General features: G+C 36.9%; 1 protein-coding gene across 2 annotated transcripts in view; it reads left to right on the plus strand.

Moving 5' to 3' along the window:
- The first annotated feature begins 1,720 nt into the window (after positions 1 to 1,720).
- The window catches only part of EED (embryonic ectoderm development), a 33,529-nt gene continuing 19,382 nt past the window's right edge, over positions 1,721 to 15,867 (plus strand). For both annotated transcript variants that reach the window (XM_030835874.2, XM_030835876.2), the window contains exons 1-6: positions 1,721 to 2,504; positions 7,739 to 7,891; positions 9,853 to 9,945; positions 13,250 to 13,315; positions 14,587 to 14,712; positions 15,362 to 15,443. In XM_030835874.2, coding sequence (XP_030691734.1) covers positions 2,391 to 2,504; positions 7,739 to 7,891; positions 9,853 to 9,945; positions 13,250 to 13,315; positions 14,587 to 14,712; positions 15,362 to 15,443 — 634 coding nt within the window. In that variant the 5' untranslated portion in view covers positions 1,721 to 2,390. The remainder of the gene's footprint in view (positions 2,505 to 7,738; positions 7,892 to 9,852; positions 9,946 to 13,249; positions 13,316 to 14,586; positions 14,713 to 15,361; positions 15,444 to 15,867) is intronic.

A 15,867-nucleotide genomic window follows, 5' to 3' on the forward strand; every position in this document is an offset into this window, starting at 1 on the left:
CCTCCCACCCCGCCACTCTTCTCTTTGATTATAAATCCCCACCTATCCTTGCTGTATTCAGAGTTGAGCCCTATCTCCCTCTCCTACTGTGATAGTCTTGACACTTATTACAATAGTCCTAAGGTTCCTTACTGTTTTAACAAGTGTCAGAATAATTTTTTAACATTAGCAATAATGAACATTAACTAATTTCCATTTATTATCCCTGACTCATCAGACAAATTTTTAAAATATCTCTCCTAGTTTTAATAAAACTAAAATATTTTTGAAATATTTTTGCTTTGTTATGGATAACATGCATGCTGAAAGGCACTTTCCTTCCATATGTCCTTTATCCAAATGTTCAGCACTTTTCTGATTTTATTAGTAGAAGGTGACTCCCACTGATCCCAGATACACAGAGTAATTTGGATTGGAAACGCTTTAGTTAATTATCCTTTATTTGTAGAACTATATTCACAAACATCCTTATCAACAGATAAGTGGGGTATGTTTGTCTCTGTCCGTGAAAATGTCGTACCAAAGCACATCTTACTTTCTCAGTGGTGATTCCATACCAGTCTCATCTCTCTCTCACCAACTGAGGAGTGCTTAGCAGCGCCTGGCAACTAGGAGTTCAACAAACAAGGGCAATTACTATTATTAAGATATGAACTTTAATTTTTTCAGCTTCGCTATTTTTCCTGAGTCTTCATTGCAAAAACTTCTTATTCTGCCCTGCGTTTGCTTTACCTTCCCTTACTCATTCTCAACTGACTTCTCTCCTTATCCCCAAGAGTGACTTGCAATCTGCAGTTAATGAAACAGAGATAATGGTATTCTCTGTGTTAAGGCATCATGCAGAAGTAGTTCTAATACACTAGAATTTTATCGTGGGTCACTCTATACTGTTTATCCAATGGGTGATGTAATGAGGTCTAAAAGACAAAAAAATAATATCAAGTAAGTGATCAAGAAGTATTAGGTGCCTTCCCAAAGCTTCATTTTTACAGATGAGGTCCAGAAATATGTTGTCACAGCTAAGTTCCAAAAAAGGGGGAGGGAGGGGGAACTGGCTTTTATTTCTTGTCATAGTTCTCCTTTTCTGGGCTATTCATTTGGTTATGTGTCTTAATCACCCATCTAACAAATCCACGAGGCTCACCCGTGTATTTGGCACCTGTCAACCGCCCAGATACGGTAACACAGCAAACATTTTGGTGAAGCATAACAGTTTGTTGCCTTCCCCTAGAATTTTATTGTATCTGGTGTGCCAAAAAATATTGTCCGTCATTTGTCTCACAGTCGCATACATGCTTGGAGATGACCATTGACTCTTAGGCCTTGTCGTTCAGGGCCTTGATAATCCTTTAACAGGTAAAAGAAGCACTCTGGAATGTAACCCATTGGAGTCTAGAATTATAATTTTAGTATATTCCTACCTAAACCCTACCCAATATTGGTACCAATTGGACGAGGATAAACATTCATCGCAATAAACATTCACTAGAATAAATATTCATCAAGAAACTAGGAGGCATTCAGGGATTATGATTTTGTAGCGTTTAGAAATCCATCCCGGACTACGGAAACCCGGTGGAAGACTACCTGGTTCGCAAACAAGATTTCAAAGAGGAGGGGCTTGGAGGAGGCGGATCCGGACAACCAAGCGCGAGAATACGCCCCAGCGCATGCGCACCCATTAGCGGGTAACTCCCATTTGCTAGGTAGGGGAGGAAAGTGAGAAGCAGTCTACAATTTAAAAATTTCTCTTCGCAACCGAAAATTAGATTGTGATCAGTTCCGTGAATAATATGAGAGCGTTATTCTCCGAGTTCAAGATTAAGGACCCTTGGCATACACCGCTAAATCAAGAGGTGACTTCTCGTCTCGTCCCCCGTCTCCTGGGACATTGATAGGCTAGTCTATTCCACAGACTTTCGAGTCCTTGCAGCGGGTCGGGGATCGAAGGATTGGGCCAATAGCGGCTGAAACGTCTTCGGAAGGAGGAAGGGGGTGAGGGGGCATCCCTCTGAGTTCCGCCTCTCCTTTTTCGAGGCGGTCGTGGGGAAGGGGGACGTACGAAATATTGCCCTCGAAAGCCAAGGATCACACCTCTCCGTGCAAACTGCCGGGAGGGCGGCGGGAAAAGGGCAAGACGGGAGTGGGGAAAGGGAAGGATCCAGGAAGCCGCGCGGGAGGGCGCGCGCGCGCGCCCCTTTTTCAGCAGTGTGGCGGGGTCGCACGCACGCCCGCCTCGGCGGCTGGGCGCGGTTTGCGACAGTGGGGGGAGTGGTGGAGGTGGAGGCGGCAGTGGCAACTTTGCGGCAAGCTCCGGACGGGCTTGCTTGACGGCGGTGTGGCGGAGGCCCCGCCCTAGGCGGCAGGAACCTGGAGGGAGGCGGAGGAATATGTCCGAGAGGGAAGTGTCTACAGCGCCGGCGGGAACAGACATGCCTGCGGCCAAGAAGCAGAAGCTGAGCAGCGACGAGAACAGCAACCCGGACCTCTCTGGAGACGAGAATGTGAGTGCAGCGCTGAGCAGTCCGGACGGGACTTTGGAGTGAAAGTTTCAAATTCTTTTTAAACTGTAGGCGCGGGGGCGGGCAGGCGGCTGTGGGGGGAGGGAGAGGTGTCACCCTCTACTCAGGAAAACGCGGGCGTGGAGGAGAACATCGAACTTGTTTCTACGGAGATTTTGAGCTGCGGCCGAGAGCGAGCGGAAACTTGACGAAGGAGAGTGGTTTTAGAGAGAGCGTGGTGGTGGAGGTCAGAGGGCTCTGAGATCTTTTTGCGTGCATGCGGAGTGTCTGGGCCTTTAGGCAGATTTTGGGAGAGTGCGGATCTGAGATTCCAGTAGTTTAAAAGGCAAGTTAGAGGTTTTTCTAAGACAGTTGGAAGGAGGGGCCAGCATGTGTTAATGGACTTTTAAAAAGGAATTTAGGGTCCGTGTCACTCGTAGACCCTTACCGACTGTCCAGGATGGGAAGATTAGCTCTTAGACGTAAGAGATTTCGGTGACTCTTTTAAAGGGGCTTTTGTGTCCGTTCCTGTCTTGTGCGTGGAGAAGGGGCGTGCCTGACAGTCGGCTTCTCTTCAGGAGGAGGAAAATTGAGAGGGTCGTCTACTGACTTGGAGGGGGAAACGACCCTTGAGGAAGGAATGAGAAGGGACAGTTACTCTTTTGTAAGTTTTCACTAAGATAAAGGGGATGACCTGGAAGATTTTAGGCCGCTGTGGTCAGGGTAGATGTCTTTAGGTGTGGGCTCGTGGCTTCCCATGTGTAAGGTGTTTTGGAATCAGATTTTTTTTTTTTTAACTCTTAAATGGATCTTGGTAATGCTCTAGTTCGTCCCAACAGTTGATCCCCGTGTTTTTAGGTGAGACGCCAGTAATGACCGAACTGACATTAATTTTCAGTTTCATGCTTTAAGTTTATATCCCATAAGGTCAGCAAAATGTCTTCACAGTTCACTCAACGAATTACTACTCTGAAATGTGAACCCTCCGAGGTAACAACATCTGATTATCTTTTTTAAACCTTTAAAGTGTTATAGGAAGGTGGTGTAAGTTGTTCTTTTTCTCAGTTTAGCTAGTTTCAAGAATAGATGTTGTACCTTACACACCCAGTTCCTAAGTTCTACATCACTGCATCACCGACTGAAGCATGTATATGGCATGGTGTCAAGACCAGAATTTTCACTGAACAGATGGGAAAGAATTCTTTTTGCAGATAGAAGAAAGATATTTGGCAGATTGTCTGTTTGTGGGATTTGGACTTGAAATTTCTGGAAGGCTTAGGTGTTGAATGTTACTTTAAATCTGTTTTTTTCCTGTTTGTGCTTCCCAATCTTATTATATATTGGGATCTAACATTTTTGACCCTCTTCATTCCAGCCCTTGGTGTCTGTTTTATTTCCACCCCTTCTTAAATTTCTCTAGGCAGATTAGGTTAGTGACTAGGAGCACAAACTGGATCTCTTAGGTTAAAATCCCCACTCTACTGCTTACCGGTTGCTTGATCTTGAGCAAGGTGCTTGACCTAATTGCCTTAGATTCTTATCTTAAAAATGGGGATAATAACGGTATTTACCTCATGGGATGTTTGTGAGGATTAAATGAGATAATATAGGTAAAGTGCTGAAAAGAGTGCCTGCCCCTTAATAAGTACCATACAAGTGTTAATTACTATTACTTCTTTTGTAATCACATTGTCTAGACTTATGTTTCTGGCCCTTCCACATATTAATCAGGCTGAAATGTAATGAAAATATCAATAACCTATTAGACTGAGGAAAATTTCAGGGAACCAAATAAATTGAAAGGTTATTTTCTTTTTACAGACCCTTAAGAGGAATGTACTCCTTGATGCATACTAAAGCTATTCAGAACTAGATGATTGGACTAAGCCGTTGTTTTGGTTCCTCCATTTGGCTGGGACTTTTAACCTTTATTGTGCTTTGGACACCTTAATATATCCTGTGAAACCTTCTCAGAATAATAGTTTCAAATGTATAAAATACAATATATAAGATTACAAACAAAATCAGTGATAAAATTATAAAAAAAGTTACAGAATTTTAAAAAACAAATTTAAGATTTGTTTTAATAAAGTGCTTTAATATCAAGTGCTTCTTTATTAGCACATTAAGTAACTAGGTCTGCAGTGACTCTGATAGTTATGATGGGCATAGACAATTTTTGAGATCTGCAACAACTATAATGTGATATAAAAATACCTGATTTCATTGGTGAGAAAGTCACAGCTACAGTAACATTAGCATGTATGCTGCCTGCATTATAATAGAAGGAAGTAATAGATTTCACTTAAAGATAGTGAAAATTAAAATGCAACTTTAAATTTATTTATGTATTTGTTTATTTTGCCGCTTAAGTTCACAGGTCCTTTGAATTTCATCCAGGGACCCAGATCTAGGACATAGGTTAAGGGAAGCGAGTAGAGAACTCTGTATAAAAATGAGTTCAGAAAAAGCTAACAAGGGCAGGTGGTTTTACTCTTGAGGGAGCCAAATAACGACAGGAAGGCCAAAAGCAAGTGGAGGAAAGAATGTGGTGTTTTTGAGTTGGAGTGAAGGTAGTCTGAGCGCTTGCTACGGTTAAGGTGAATCAAAGAATTGAAAGGACATTAAAATTTTTTTCAATTGAGGTATAATTGATTAATAACATTATATTATTTCAGATGCACAATATAATGATTCGATATTTGTATACATTGCAAAATGATCAGCACAATAAATCTAGTTAACATCCGACCTATTTTAAGTTTGTTTTATATGTATCTGCCATTCTATTAACTTTTTAATATGACTGTAGAGTAGTTAGCTTATGGAAGAATACTAATAGTTGTCTGGTACTGAGATCAGAAGGCTGAATCTGGAGACATGTCTTTTGCTTAAGCAGCCTGTGGCAAGATTAAGGGCCAAATTACTATCCCTGTTTCCTTGTTGAGCAAATGCAGATGGTAGTGCCATATATGTTGCATAGTACCATTCTGTATTTTGAGGAGGGGCCAAGATGGAAGTCAGTTTGTACACATATTAGATACTTAGGAAAGGTTTGAATTTAAAGATAAAATGAAAGCATTGTGACTGTATTTCATTTCCATTTGACTGATTTCCATTTGGTCTTGATTTGCCTATTTGAGGAGATGGGTAAATTAAGTGGTTAAAAGTTTATACACATACACACACACGCATACACATACATGTAATGTGCCCCAATTATTAACAATGTTTTGTGGGGCTTCTTGATTAGCAGTTGAATTTTTAGAATGGAAAGAAGAATTTTCCAGACTAGGAAGAAGCTAGTGAATAAATGTCTAACCGTTTTATCATTTCATTTCTCTAGTGTTGAAAGATAATTTTCAGAAAAAGAATAAATTTTCAGAAACATTTTATTTTACTCATATGAGGGAACTGGGCAAGTGTAAGTCAAATGGTACAAATGTATATGGATTAAAGGAATGTAGAGGTGAAATTGCAAATGGAGACAAAAACTTTTCTTCAGCGTGAAAGGGAAGACAGTTTGAACCTCTACCTTTGGATTATGCACAGTGTAAGAGATGTAAGATTGTTCAAAGGCAGTGAAGGGGGTTAGAATCTAATAACACGGAGGAGCGTGCAGTAGTTATATAGTTTTCCAGTGAAACACAAAATTGTTTTCTACACTAGGTTTTAACTGTGTAAATACAACTGAAAGGTAGGGTGAAATAGAGATTAACAGTGATTTCAGGACTTCCCCAGTGGTCCATTGGGTAAGAATCTGCACTTCCCTTGCGGGGGTCCGGGTTTAGTTTCTGGTCAAGGAACTAGATCCCACATGCATGCCGCAACTAAGACCCCGGGCAGCCTAAATAAATAAGTAAATATATATTAAAACAACAACAAAAAAAAAACCCCCAGTGATTTCAACCTAGGAACTGAACTCTAAAGTTTTACATTTCTATATCTATAAAAGCTGATTATATTTACATTAAATTACAGTCTAGATATTGAGCATTACTATGTGCCATCTATCCACTTCATTCTCTTTCACCCTAGATAACCAGTATATTTTAGAATGATTTGTGTATTTTTTTTTAAAGCGTTCCATTTTGGTAGGAACCATTCGTTTTGAAAAACCACCCCTAAGAACTACTGTATAATACCATATAGTTTTTAAGGAATTAATATGAATTTTTAATATACTTTCTGATACTCCAGTTAATTTTTAATGTTCTGTAATATCATAAAACCAACTTTAGGAAGCAGTAATTTAAAAATAACCTCTAAGACAATGGTTCCTAATATGTGTTCTCATAGGTGTTAATAGGCACTCCATGAAAAAAAGGCTTCCTCTGGAATGAATTTAGTAACTACTGCCCTAAGGTGATATAGGTTTAAATAAATCTCTTTATTCCAAGGAACACTTTGGAATATGTAATCAAAGGAGGTAGTGAAATCCTCTTCTCAGAGTAGAGGACCATTAATATAGCTTGTGGACTGGAGACAAGGTATAAGTTAGGTGAGTTTTCAAGGTTTCCTGCAGTCATTTCTACATTTGGAAGGATTTTACTTTACAGTGAGTTTCTGGAGCTCTATTATATGAGTATTTTAGAGCTATGAGTCAGATTTCACTTGTATATAGCACATAACATGTAGAACCTAAAAAAATTCTAAATGGTTTAAGTGTTATAAATAAGCAGAGTTTGAATGATAATCAGGATTTTCATCTAAAGTAGGAAGCACTAACACTGTAGCCTCAAACGGCCACCCACTCCCATGCTCCAAACTGAGCAGCAGTCAAATAAATTATGAAGACATGTAGGTCAGTCAGATTTAGGAGTCATAGCTTTTGGTTTTGAATACCAGCAGCCCTAACCAGCAAGACACCATTTAGGCTCTCTAAGCAACACTTCCTTATCTAACAGTACCTTGTATGAAGAGCAGTAAAGATGAAGTGAGGCAATGTAGTAAAGTGGCTGGCACAGACCAGTGCCTTGTTATTTAAAGGCAGTATTATTCTTACCATTAGCATCATCATGGTTAGCTTTTTTGTTTATATTTTTGCTGAAATATCAAATATCCACAAATCCTAACGTGTTTGTGTTTTATTTTTATTTGGAGACAAGAATAAATTTCTTCATTTCTTGCAGGATTTATTAATTCTTTTAGGCCAGTCAGTAGCTACCCAGTATGAACTCATTTCCTAAGTACAGTATTGCTGTTTCATATAATTTTTTCTGATTTGCTGCTCATAGGATGATGCTGTCAGTATAGAAAGTGGTACAAACACTGAACGCCCTGATACACCTACAAATACACCAAACGCGCCTGGAAGGAAAAGTTGGGGGAAGGGAAAATGGAAGTCAAAGAAATGCAAATATTCTTTCAAATGTGTAAATAGTCTCAAGGTATGTACAGAAAGACACAGTCTATGTGCTGAATGATGGGCTCCAGAGTTATTTCTCAGTGGTAAACATTTTATGCTCAAGATATTCGGTCAAGTTAAAAATATTATAAAATTATAATAATCTGAAGTTTTGTTTGTAGGGCAGACTGCATAGTTATTATAATCCATTCCACATTTGTTTAGCTTTTTTTTGTTTGTTTTACATTAAATGAGTAGTACCTAGTATTGCATCTGGTTTTTCTTTACTGTTTTTATTGATTTTGAGAAATGTTACTCTTCATATTTTGGTAAAACTTAAAAGCATAAGCCACTTTCTGGTACCTGTTACTGAAAAAAACTGAATGTGACTCATTAACTTTGAGTTAGCATAAATTGAAACAGATGTCTTTGTGCAGTCTTTAAAAATTTAACTCTTTTATTTGTAATTGTTTTCAAAGAAAAAGGTAGAAACTAAAATTTTTTTTGAATATTCAATATTTGGAAAAAATAGGTTGGAGTTATTTAGATTACTACCTTCCTCAATAGTGTTTTTATTTTTAAAAAGGATTACTGGTATTTACTTTAAATGTTTTACATGTATTCATTTCCTGTTTTTTAAATTTGGGGGTGTTTTTCCTGTGCTGAGCAAAAATATACATTATGTTATCTTATACATATGTTAGATAGATTCTTTTAAAAATATCTAAATATACTTTAAAGTCTTCGGAAAGCATAAGAAGCTATGGCTTTATGGAAATTATTTTCCTGTCTATGTAGCAAAATGCCTTGCTCAGTGTGTCAAATTATATTGTCTTAAAAGGAGGGAAATTAATCTCAGTGGTTGTTATTTTTTTTTTTCCTTCTTCTAAAGCAAAGTGTCCATTGTAGTTTCATGTTAATATTTAGGTATATTAACCTATTTTTTACGTAGTATATCTGGAAGGTGGTTTTAACTGCCATTTGGATATTTTGATTAAATATTTCCAAAGCCTAAAGCTATGGCTTTTTGAAGGATAAGAAATAAATGTTGTTATACGTTAAAAGTGAAATCAGTGCCTTAAAGTGAATATGAAAGTTACTATTAAACACCAGGAGATTGCCAGTATAATTAAGGCTGAAAAATAACTTTGTGAACAAAACTGAATACTTGTAGCACAGGGAACTCTGCTCAATATTCTGTGGTGGCCTAAATGGGAAAAGAATTTGAAAAAGCTGCATATGTATGGCTGAATCACTTTGCTGTGCACCTGAAACTAATACAACATTGTTAATCAACTCTACTCCAATGTAAAATAAAAATTTAAAAAAACCTGAATACTTGTTTTTTGTACATCTCCTTATAGCCTCCTGGTAACTGTGAAGTTACAGCCCACTGCCTCCCCTGGCCCCCACTGTTCAAGTATTCTTGTTCATTATAAAACTTCTTGGGTTGTTTTTCTTTTAGGACCCAAATTCAAGGTTACTTAAAGTTGTTTCTATAGAACTGTAGAAAGCAGTGATTTGAATGGACTCTGATATGCTTCACTGTACGAGGGAAATTAAACCTAATAAAGTTTAATGAGTACTGGAGAAACTATATTAACTGTTAGGTTATTTGTTATTTCAGAAAAATAAATTGTGTCCTTATGTCGTAAGGGATTAAATGCCTTTGCCACAATTACCCATTTTATTTTGATTCAGAAGCATGCAGTTGGGTTTAAGGATATAGAAGGCAACTATCAAAGTATTTTCATTGATGAGTACTTGTTACCTAACCTTTGATTTAAATCTTTAATTGTTATAAAGCTTTATCATGCGCCAGTATTTTAAAATGTGAAAACTGGACTAACAGATACCTTTTAAGTGTCAAAAGTCAGTTTATGTATGATATATAAAACTGCAACTTGCATTTTGGAAAAAAGTTATAATGGGAATGGTCAGTTTAGTACCATTTTTTGGTCTCTAAAATATATTAATTTTTCTTATTTCTTGGTTATTTTATAGGAAGATCATAATCAGCCATTGTTTGGAGTTCAGTTTAACTGGCACAGTAAAGAAGGAGATCCATTAGTGTTTGCAACTGTAGGAAGCAACAGAGTGAGTGTTAAGGGGACTGTTTGGCATTTGGCTTACCAGAGTGTGGTGTTAATATAACATTGAAGTGTAATGATTTTGAAGTAAACTTTGTATAGGTGGTTTGACAATATTGTTCCTTTATGTAAAAGTGAAGCATTCTAGAAACTGACAAAATTAAAAGTAATATTCATGACTGAAAATATATCTTAATTTCATATATACTCCCAATTGTTCATGAAACAGGTTTCTATTTACATTTTGTACTCATAAATATTTTGTTTTGAGTGGCTGAAAAAATTGACCTTGCTTGTTAGAAGTGACTGTGATAGTTGTTTGTCAATTTAGGGTAAGAAGTCTGTTATTTCTTTTTTGTTTGTTTTTTGGGTTTTTTTTGTTATTTCTTAAAAATAATAAACATAATTAGTTGCTCTCTGTAAATGGAAGGCGTAAATCCAGTGGATTTATGTAATAGTTACTGAAAATATTTTAATTATATGCAGTAAACATTTGTTTTGAATTGTTTTTAGGAAGCCAGAGTATCTTGAACTGAGAGAATGCATAGAAAAAACCATGCTGGGCATGTTTTGATGTAAATGATTAAACTTTTTAGTTAAACCTGGGGCTGAAAAAGTGGATTGCACACACTTGTTTATTTCCATTCACTTCTAAATAAATGGGAAAAAGGAAGATTCCCTAGTGCTTACCAGGGAGAATCAGGAGTTTTCTGTTAAGCTGAAATCACTTCGGAAAAATTGTCCTCCTGATAAGTCTTTACTGTATTAGCTGACATTCTGCTTATTCATTAGTACTGTACTAGGAGTTATGAGAAGTAACAGAGAAACAGATTGGCGTATTTGGAAAAAGAAAGACGGAGGAAGTTGACTACTTGGTATGGATTGACAATAAACAAAGTCACTTTCTTTACCTTTAGCACAAGAGGGTAGGGGAAGGAGGTGAATCTGAGAGGTGTTCCATAAATTGTTACTTTGAGTGAAATTAAATTTATGCTTCTTTAGTAATTGTGCTAAGCTTTTTAGAGAAATAAAAGACCATGATTTTTAATGCACGCCGTTTCCTATATTTGTTTGCTGTTTTAGTGTTAGTATTCTGTTCTCAATCAAAACTAACTTGGGAGTTGTCAGCTGAGTATTTTTCAAATGTCAGCATATTTCCAAGCTTTTTTCCTTTTTTATTCTGGAAGTTTGAGGATCATACAAACACACATGCATCTATTCTGGGCTAGAACTTTGCTATTCCTGTTTTCTAAAAAGTAAAATTTGGCTTTAAGTAATTTCCTGGAAGTCTTTAAGGAAGTTTTAATTAAATTTAAGGCTCTGTTGCTTTTACTGGTCATTGAAGTTCTGAAAATTTGAAACTCTATACTCAAGTTGATAACCTGGGATAACAGCTTTTTTTGGTGTTTAGCCAAATGTAGGTTGTGATATGTAGCTTGAAAACAACAATGCAGAGGGAAATTGATGTAGTTTGAAGAAGAGATTAAGGTTATTTTTTCCGAAAATTGGGAACATAATCCATTAATTCATTTGTATCCACTTTTCAGACATCACTATAAGCCTGATTATACTTCACTAACTTCACCATCATATTAGTATAATTAGAATTAGTATAGTTTGTGCTCCAGTATGCTCATTGTAATGTTCCAGGCTTTCTAACCAAAAGAATCCCTGTTCTCATTTAAAATGACATTGAATTATACGTTACTGAATTATAAAAAGGTCTGCTGTTTGGACTTCTTTTTTTAAAAAAAGAAAGAAAATAAAGCAAAATAATCTCTTAAGACAACCTAGTTAGCATCCATATAAGGAATTTTTTTTAGAATATTAATGTAGCGATTATCTTGTTAATAGGTGATGATAGATGATTTAAAGGATCTTTATAGAGTTCTTATAGACTCTTATTAAGATTAATAATAGGTTATTGCTAACATGACTAAGCTGTAAGAAGAATGGAAAGAAATTTATAAAAAATTTAGTATTATAGAGTAAGCCCTCTGTATCTGTGGGTTCCACATCCACAGATTCAAACAAGTGTGGATCAGAAATATTCAGAAAAGAAAATTCCAGAAAGTTCCAAAAAGCAGAACTGGAATTTGCTTCGTGCTGGCACCTATTTATATAGCATTTACATTGTATTAGATGTCATAGTGGTCTAGAGATGACTTAAAGTATATGGGAGGATGTGTGAGGCTATATGCGTACACTATGCCATTTTATATAAGCAACTTGAGCATCCTCAGATTTTGGTATCTGTGGGGAGTTCTGGAAGCAATCCCCGGCAGATACCAAGGGACAACTGTACATAATTGAATAAAGTGTATATATTATTAATTTTAGAATATGTGACGAAAAGGCCACTGTACATCAGAAAGTTAATATTTGATGAGCAATGTCCATGAGAAACTTATTAGGCAAATTTTAGATTTTCTTTTTTTTTTTAATTTAATTAATTTATTTATTCATTTTTGGCTGTGTTGGGTCTTCGTTGCTGCACGTGGGCTTTCTCTAGTTGTGGCGAGGAGGGGCTATTCTTCGTTGCGGTGCGTGGGCTTCTTATTGCAGTGGCTTCTCTTGTTGCAGAGCACCGGCTCTAGGCACATGGGCTTCAGTACTTGTGGCACACGGGCTTCAGTACTTGTGGCTCGCAGGCTCTAGAGCGCAGGCTCAGTAGTTGTAGCGCACGGGCTTTGTTGATCCGTGGCATGTGGGATCTTCCTGGACCAGGGCTCGAACCTGTGTCCCCTGCATTGGCAGGCGGATTCTTAACCACTGTGCCACCAGGGAAGTCCTAGATTTTCTTATATGTAATTAATAATGTTCTAAAACTATCCAAAGACTTTAAAGCTTTAAAAGAGGATAAACCACGGGAATTCCCTGATGGTCCAGTGGTTGGGACTCCCTGCCATAGGTCTGGGTTCATTCCCTGGTCAGGGAACTGGGATCCTGCAAGCCTTGTGGTGCAGCCAAAAAAAAAAAAAAGATAAACTACAATTTTAGGGAGTAGTTATACTTTACTGTGAGGCATTCAACTTTATTTACTTGGAAGAGTTGGTGCAATTACATGGATGAGATAAAAGTTGAAAACATTGGAAATAGAAACCATTATTATTACTGTAGTATTTAATATATTCTGAAAATTATGTAATGCATTAGGCTTTATAATAGCTTCCTTAAGTTTAAAGGAGCTCTTTTAAAGCAGTAGTTTCTGTAGCATCTTTGAGATACATTTGTGACTAAAATATGTTCAAAAGCTGAAGAGTGTGTTTCTACATTTGAGATAAAATTTACTGTATTTTTGTTTTCATTAGGTTACCTTATATGAATGTCACTCACAAGGAGAAATCCGGTTGTTGCAATCTTATGTGGATGCTGATGTATCCTTTCCTGGGTTTTCCATATTGTTGGCTAAAGAAATTGACTTTCAATAAGTACCCCAAAACTTTTGGAAATTAGTTCTCTAAAGTTATATTGTCCTTTCTTAACTTTAACCAATGCTATCTTTCACTGTTACCCAAAAGATTCCTAGTATCTAGTTTTCCTGATTCCTAGAAAGCCATTGTAGGGTGGATATGAAGGAGGACAGTGTGGGTATCTGGAGATGAGCATTGGAAATCCTGTAATAGAAAATGAAAGCAGAAACTTCCTGTTTCTTTGACCTTGCTTGGAATTTTATCATTTCAGGGCAGTTATATTGGTGAACTTGGGTTAATCAGAAGCTGTGCCTGGCAGTCATACCAAGTATTTGGTCATCAAAGCCTACAGAGAAAAAATAAACATGTGCAGTTTGTTTAGGAAATACTGTAAAACATGGGTTTATAAAGAAAAAGATTTAAAAAGCCAAAGGGTACAACAGTCAAAGCTTGGTGATAAGATTTCTTCCAGATCCATTTGAAAAAGCTAGCAAATAAGAAAAAACAGGAACATTTAGTCTTCCCTTAGGTGATAAGAAAAAAAGTAACCTGTAGCCGTACTGGGAAGATCTCACACAGGAAAAGGTGGAAAACTGAATAGTTATTGATCTTTATCTAGAGGCACGTAGAGTTACTGCGACAGAGCCAGGATCAGCAAATTAGAGCCTATAGAGCTGGCCACCTGTTTTTTGTTTGTTTGTTTGTTTTTGCAGTACGAGGGCCTCTCACTGTTGTGGCCTCTCCCATTGTGGAGCACAGGCTCCGGATGCGCAGGCTCAGCGGCCATGGCTCATGGGCCCAGCCGCTCCGCAGCATGTGGGATCTTCCCGGACCAGGGCACGAACCTGTGTCTCCTGCATCGGCAGGCGGACTCTCAACCACTGCACCACCAGGGAAGCCCCTGGCCACCTGTTTTGTAAATAAATTTTTATTTGGGACACAGCCATGCCCATTCATTTACACACTGGCTATGTCTGCTAAAAAGACAGGTAAATAGTTATGCAAACAGCAAAATAGTAATCAAAACTGAGTGGAAGGACTGGATTTGTTTCATCATTTGGTATAGATTTTAGACCTAAAATCTCCATTGGTTAAACCTGGTAGTGTAAAGAAAAATGGGAACTTCTTTGTTAAAAACTTCAGCAGTTCTTTGGAGGTTTTTGTGTATAGTATTGTGATCATTGATGTGTTTACTTTTCAGAAACAAATTATATTTCTTAACTGGCATTTCTTAGGCTGATGAGAACTTTTACACTTGTGCATGGACATATGATAGCAATACAAGCCATCCTCTGCTAGCTGTAGCTGGATCTAGAGGAATAATTAGGATAATTAATCCCATAACAATGCAGTGCATAAAGGTGGGTTTTCTTGTTAAATTATAGATCTGCTTTTTTTTTTGAATGCACACCTGAAAAAGCTTGTCATGTTGAATTTAAAACAGAGTCAATGTCTGTGCAATTTCTAATTTGGTTTGTACTTTGCCTATTGCTTCATTTAGACAAGTCTTTTGAGACCTTTGTCACATTTGGGTAATGCAAATTAAGGAATAAGTGAGAAAATTTTATCATTTGAACTATTTTCTTTTAAAATAATTTCTGTCCTTTTGTCTTGCTTTAGTCTGAGAGGCTTTAAATGAACAATAAGAAAAGAGTGAGCTCATTTTCCAAAATCCCCTAAATAGGGGGTGTAGAGTCAAGAGCACCTTGTAAAGAACTGAAAAGTGAAGCCTTGGAAGTTGATACTAAAAAAATTTCACAAATCACATTAACCTTGGGGGTACACTAGAATCACCTGATAATCGTTTAAACCCTTGCTGTGGCTCAGAATATCTGCAAATGGGACTTGAACATCTTTTATTTTTCCTTCAAGTTGGATGCTTTTAATATGCAGCCAAGGTTGAGAACCACTATTTCAAGTGAAACTATTTTTCCATTCTCCTAAGATTAATGAAAAAGAATTTATTGATTTTTATATGGAAGTTGAAGAAATGTTTTAAATTTATTATAGCACTATGTTGGCCATGGAAATGCTATCAATGAGCTGAAATTCCATCCAAGAGATCCAAATCTTCTCCTGTCAGTAAGTAAAGGTAAGAGAAGCAAATGTTTCTTTAGTTCGATTATTTGGGAGTGAGTATTTTATTTTAGGGACAAACTGTTCTAAGGAAAAAAGCCAAATTTTAAAAGAAGTAAGTTTTAGAAAAATCTTAGCCTACATTAGCATCTCCAAACCAAGAATTGGAGGGTGGGACCTTGAAATACACTGTTAACATACGATGTAAATAAAATAATTGGTACTGAGGATTAAATGTGTATTACCCTTATTTACCATATTGCATTATGATAGTTTTAGAACTTTATGTGCAATTGAATTTTCATATTAAGCTTCATTAATTTTAAGTGGCAGATCACCAAAGTTATAACATTTTTAATAGTTTGAAGGTAGTTTTGCAAATCATCTTACCATTCTTTCCAATCATGTAGTAAGAAATAATGCATCTGAAGATCGATATT

The sequence above is a fragment of the Globicephala melas genome, chromosome 8, assembly GCF_963455315.2.
Source record: "Globicephala melas chromosome 8, mGloMel1.2, whole genome shotgun sequence".
NCBI lineage: Eukaryota > Metazoa > Chordata > Mammalia > Artiodactyla > Delphinidae > Globicephala > Globicephala melas.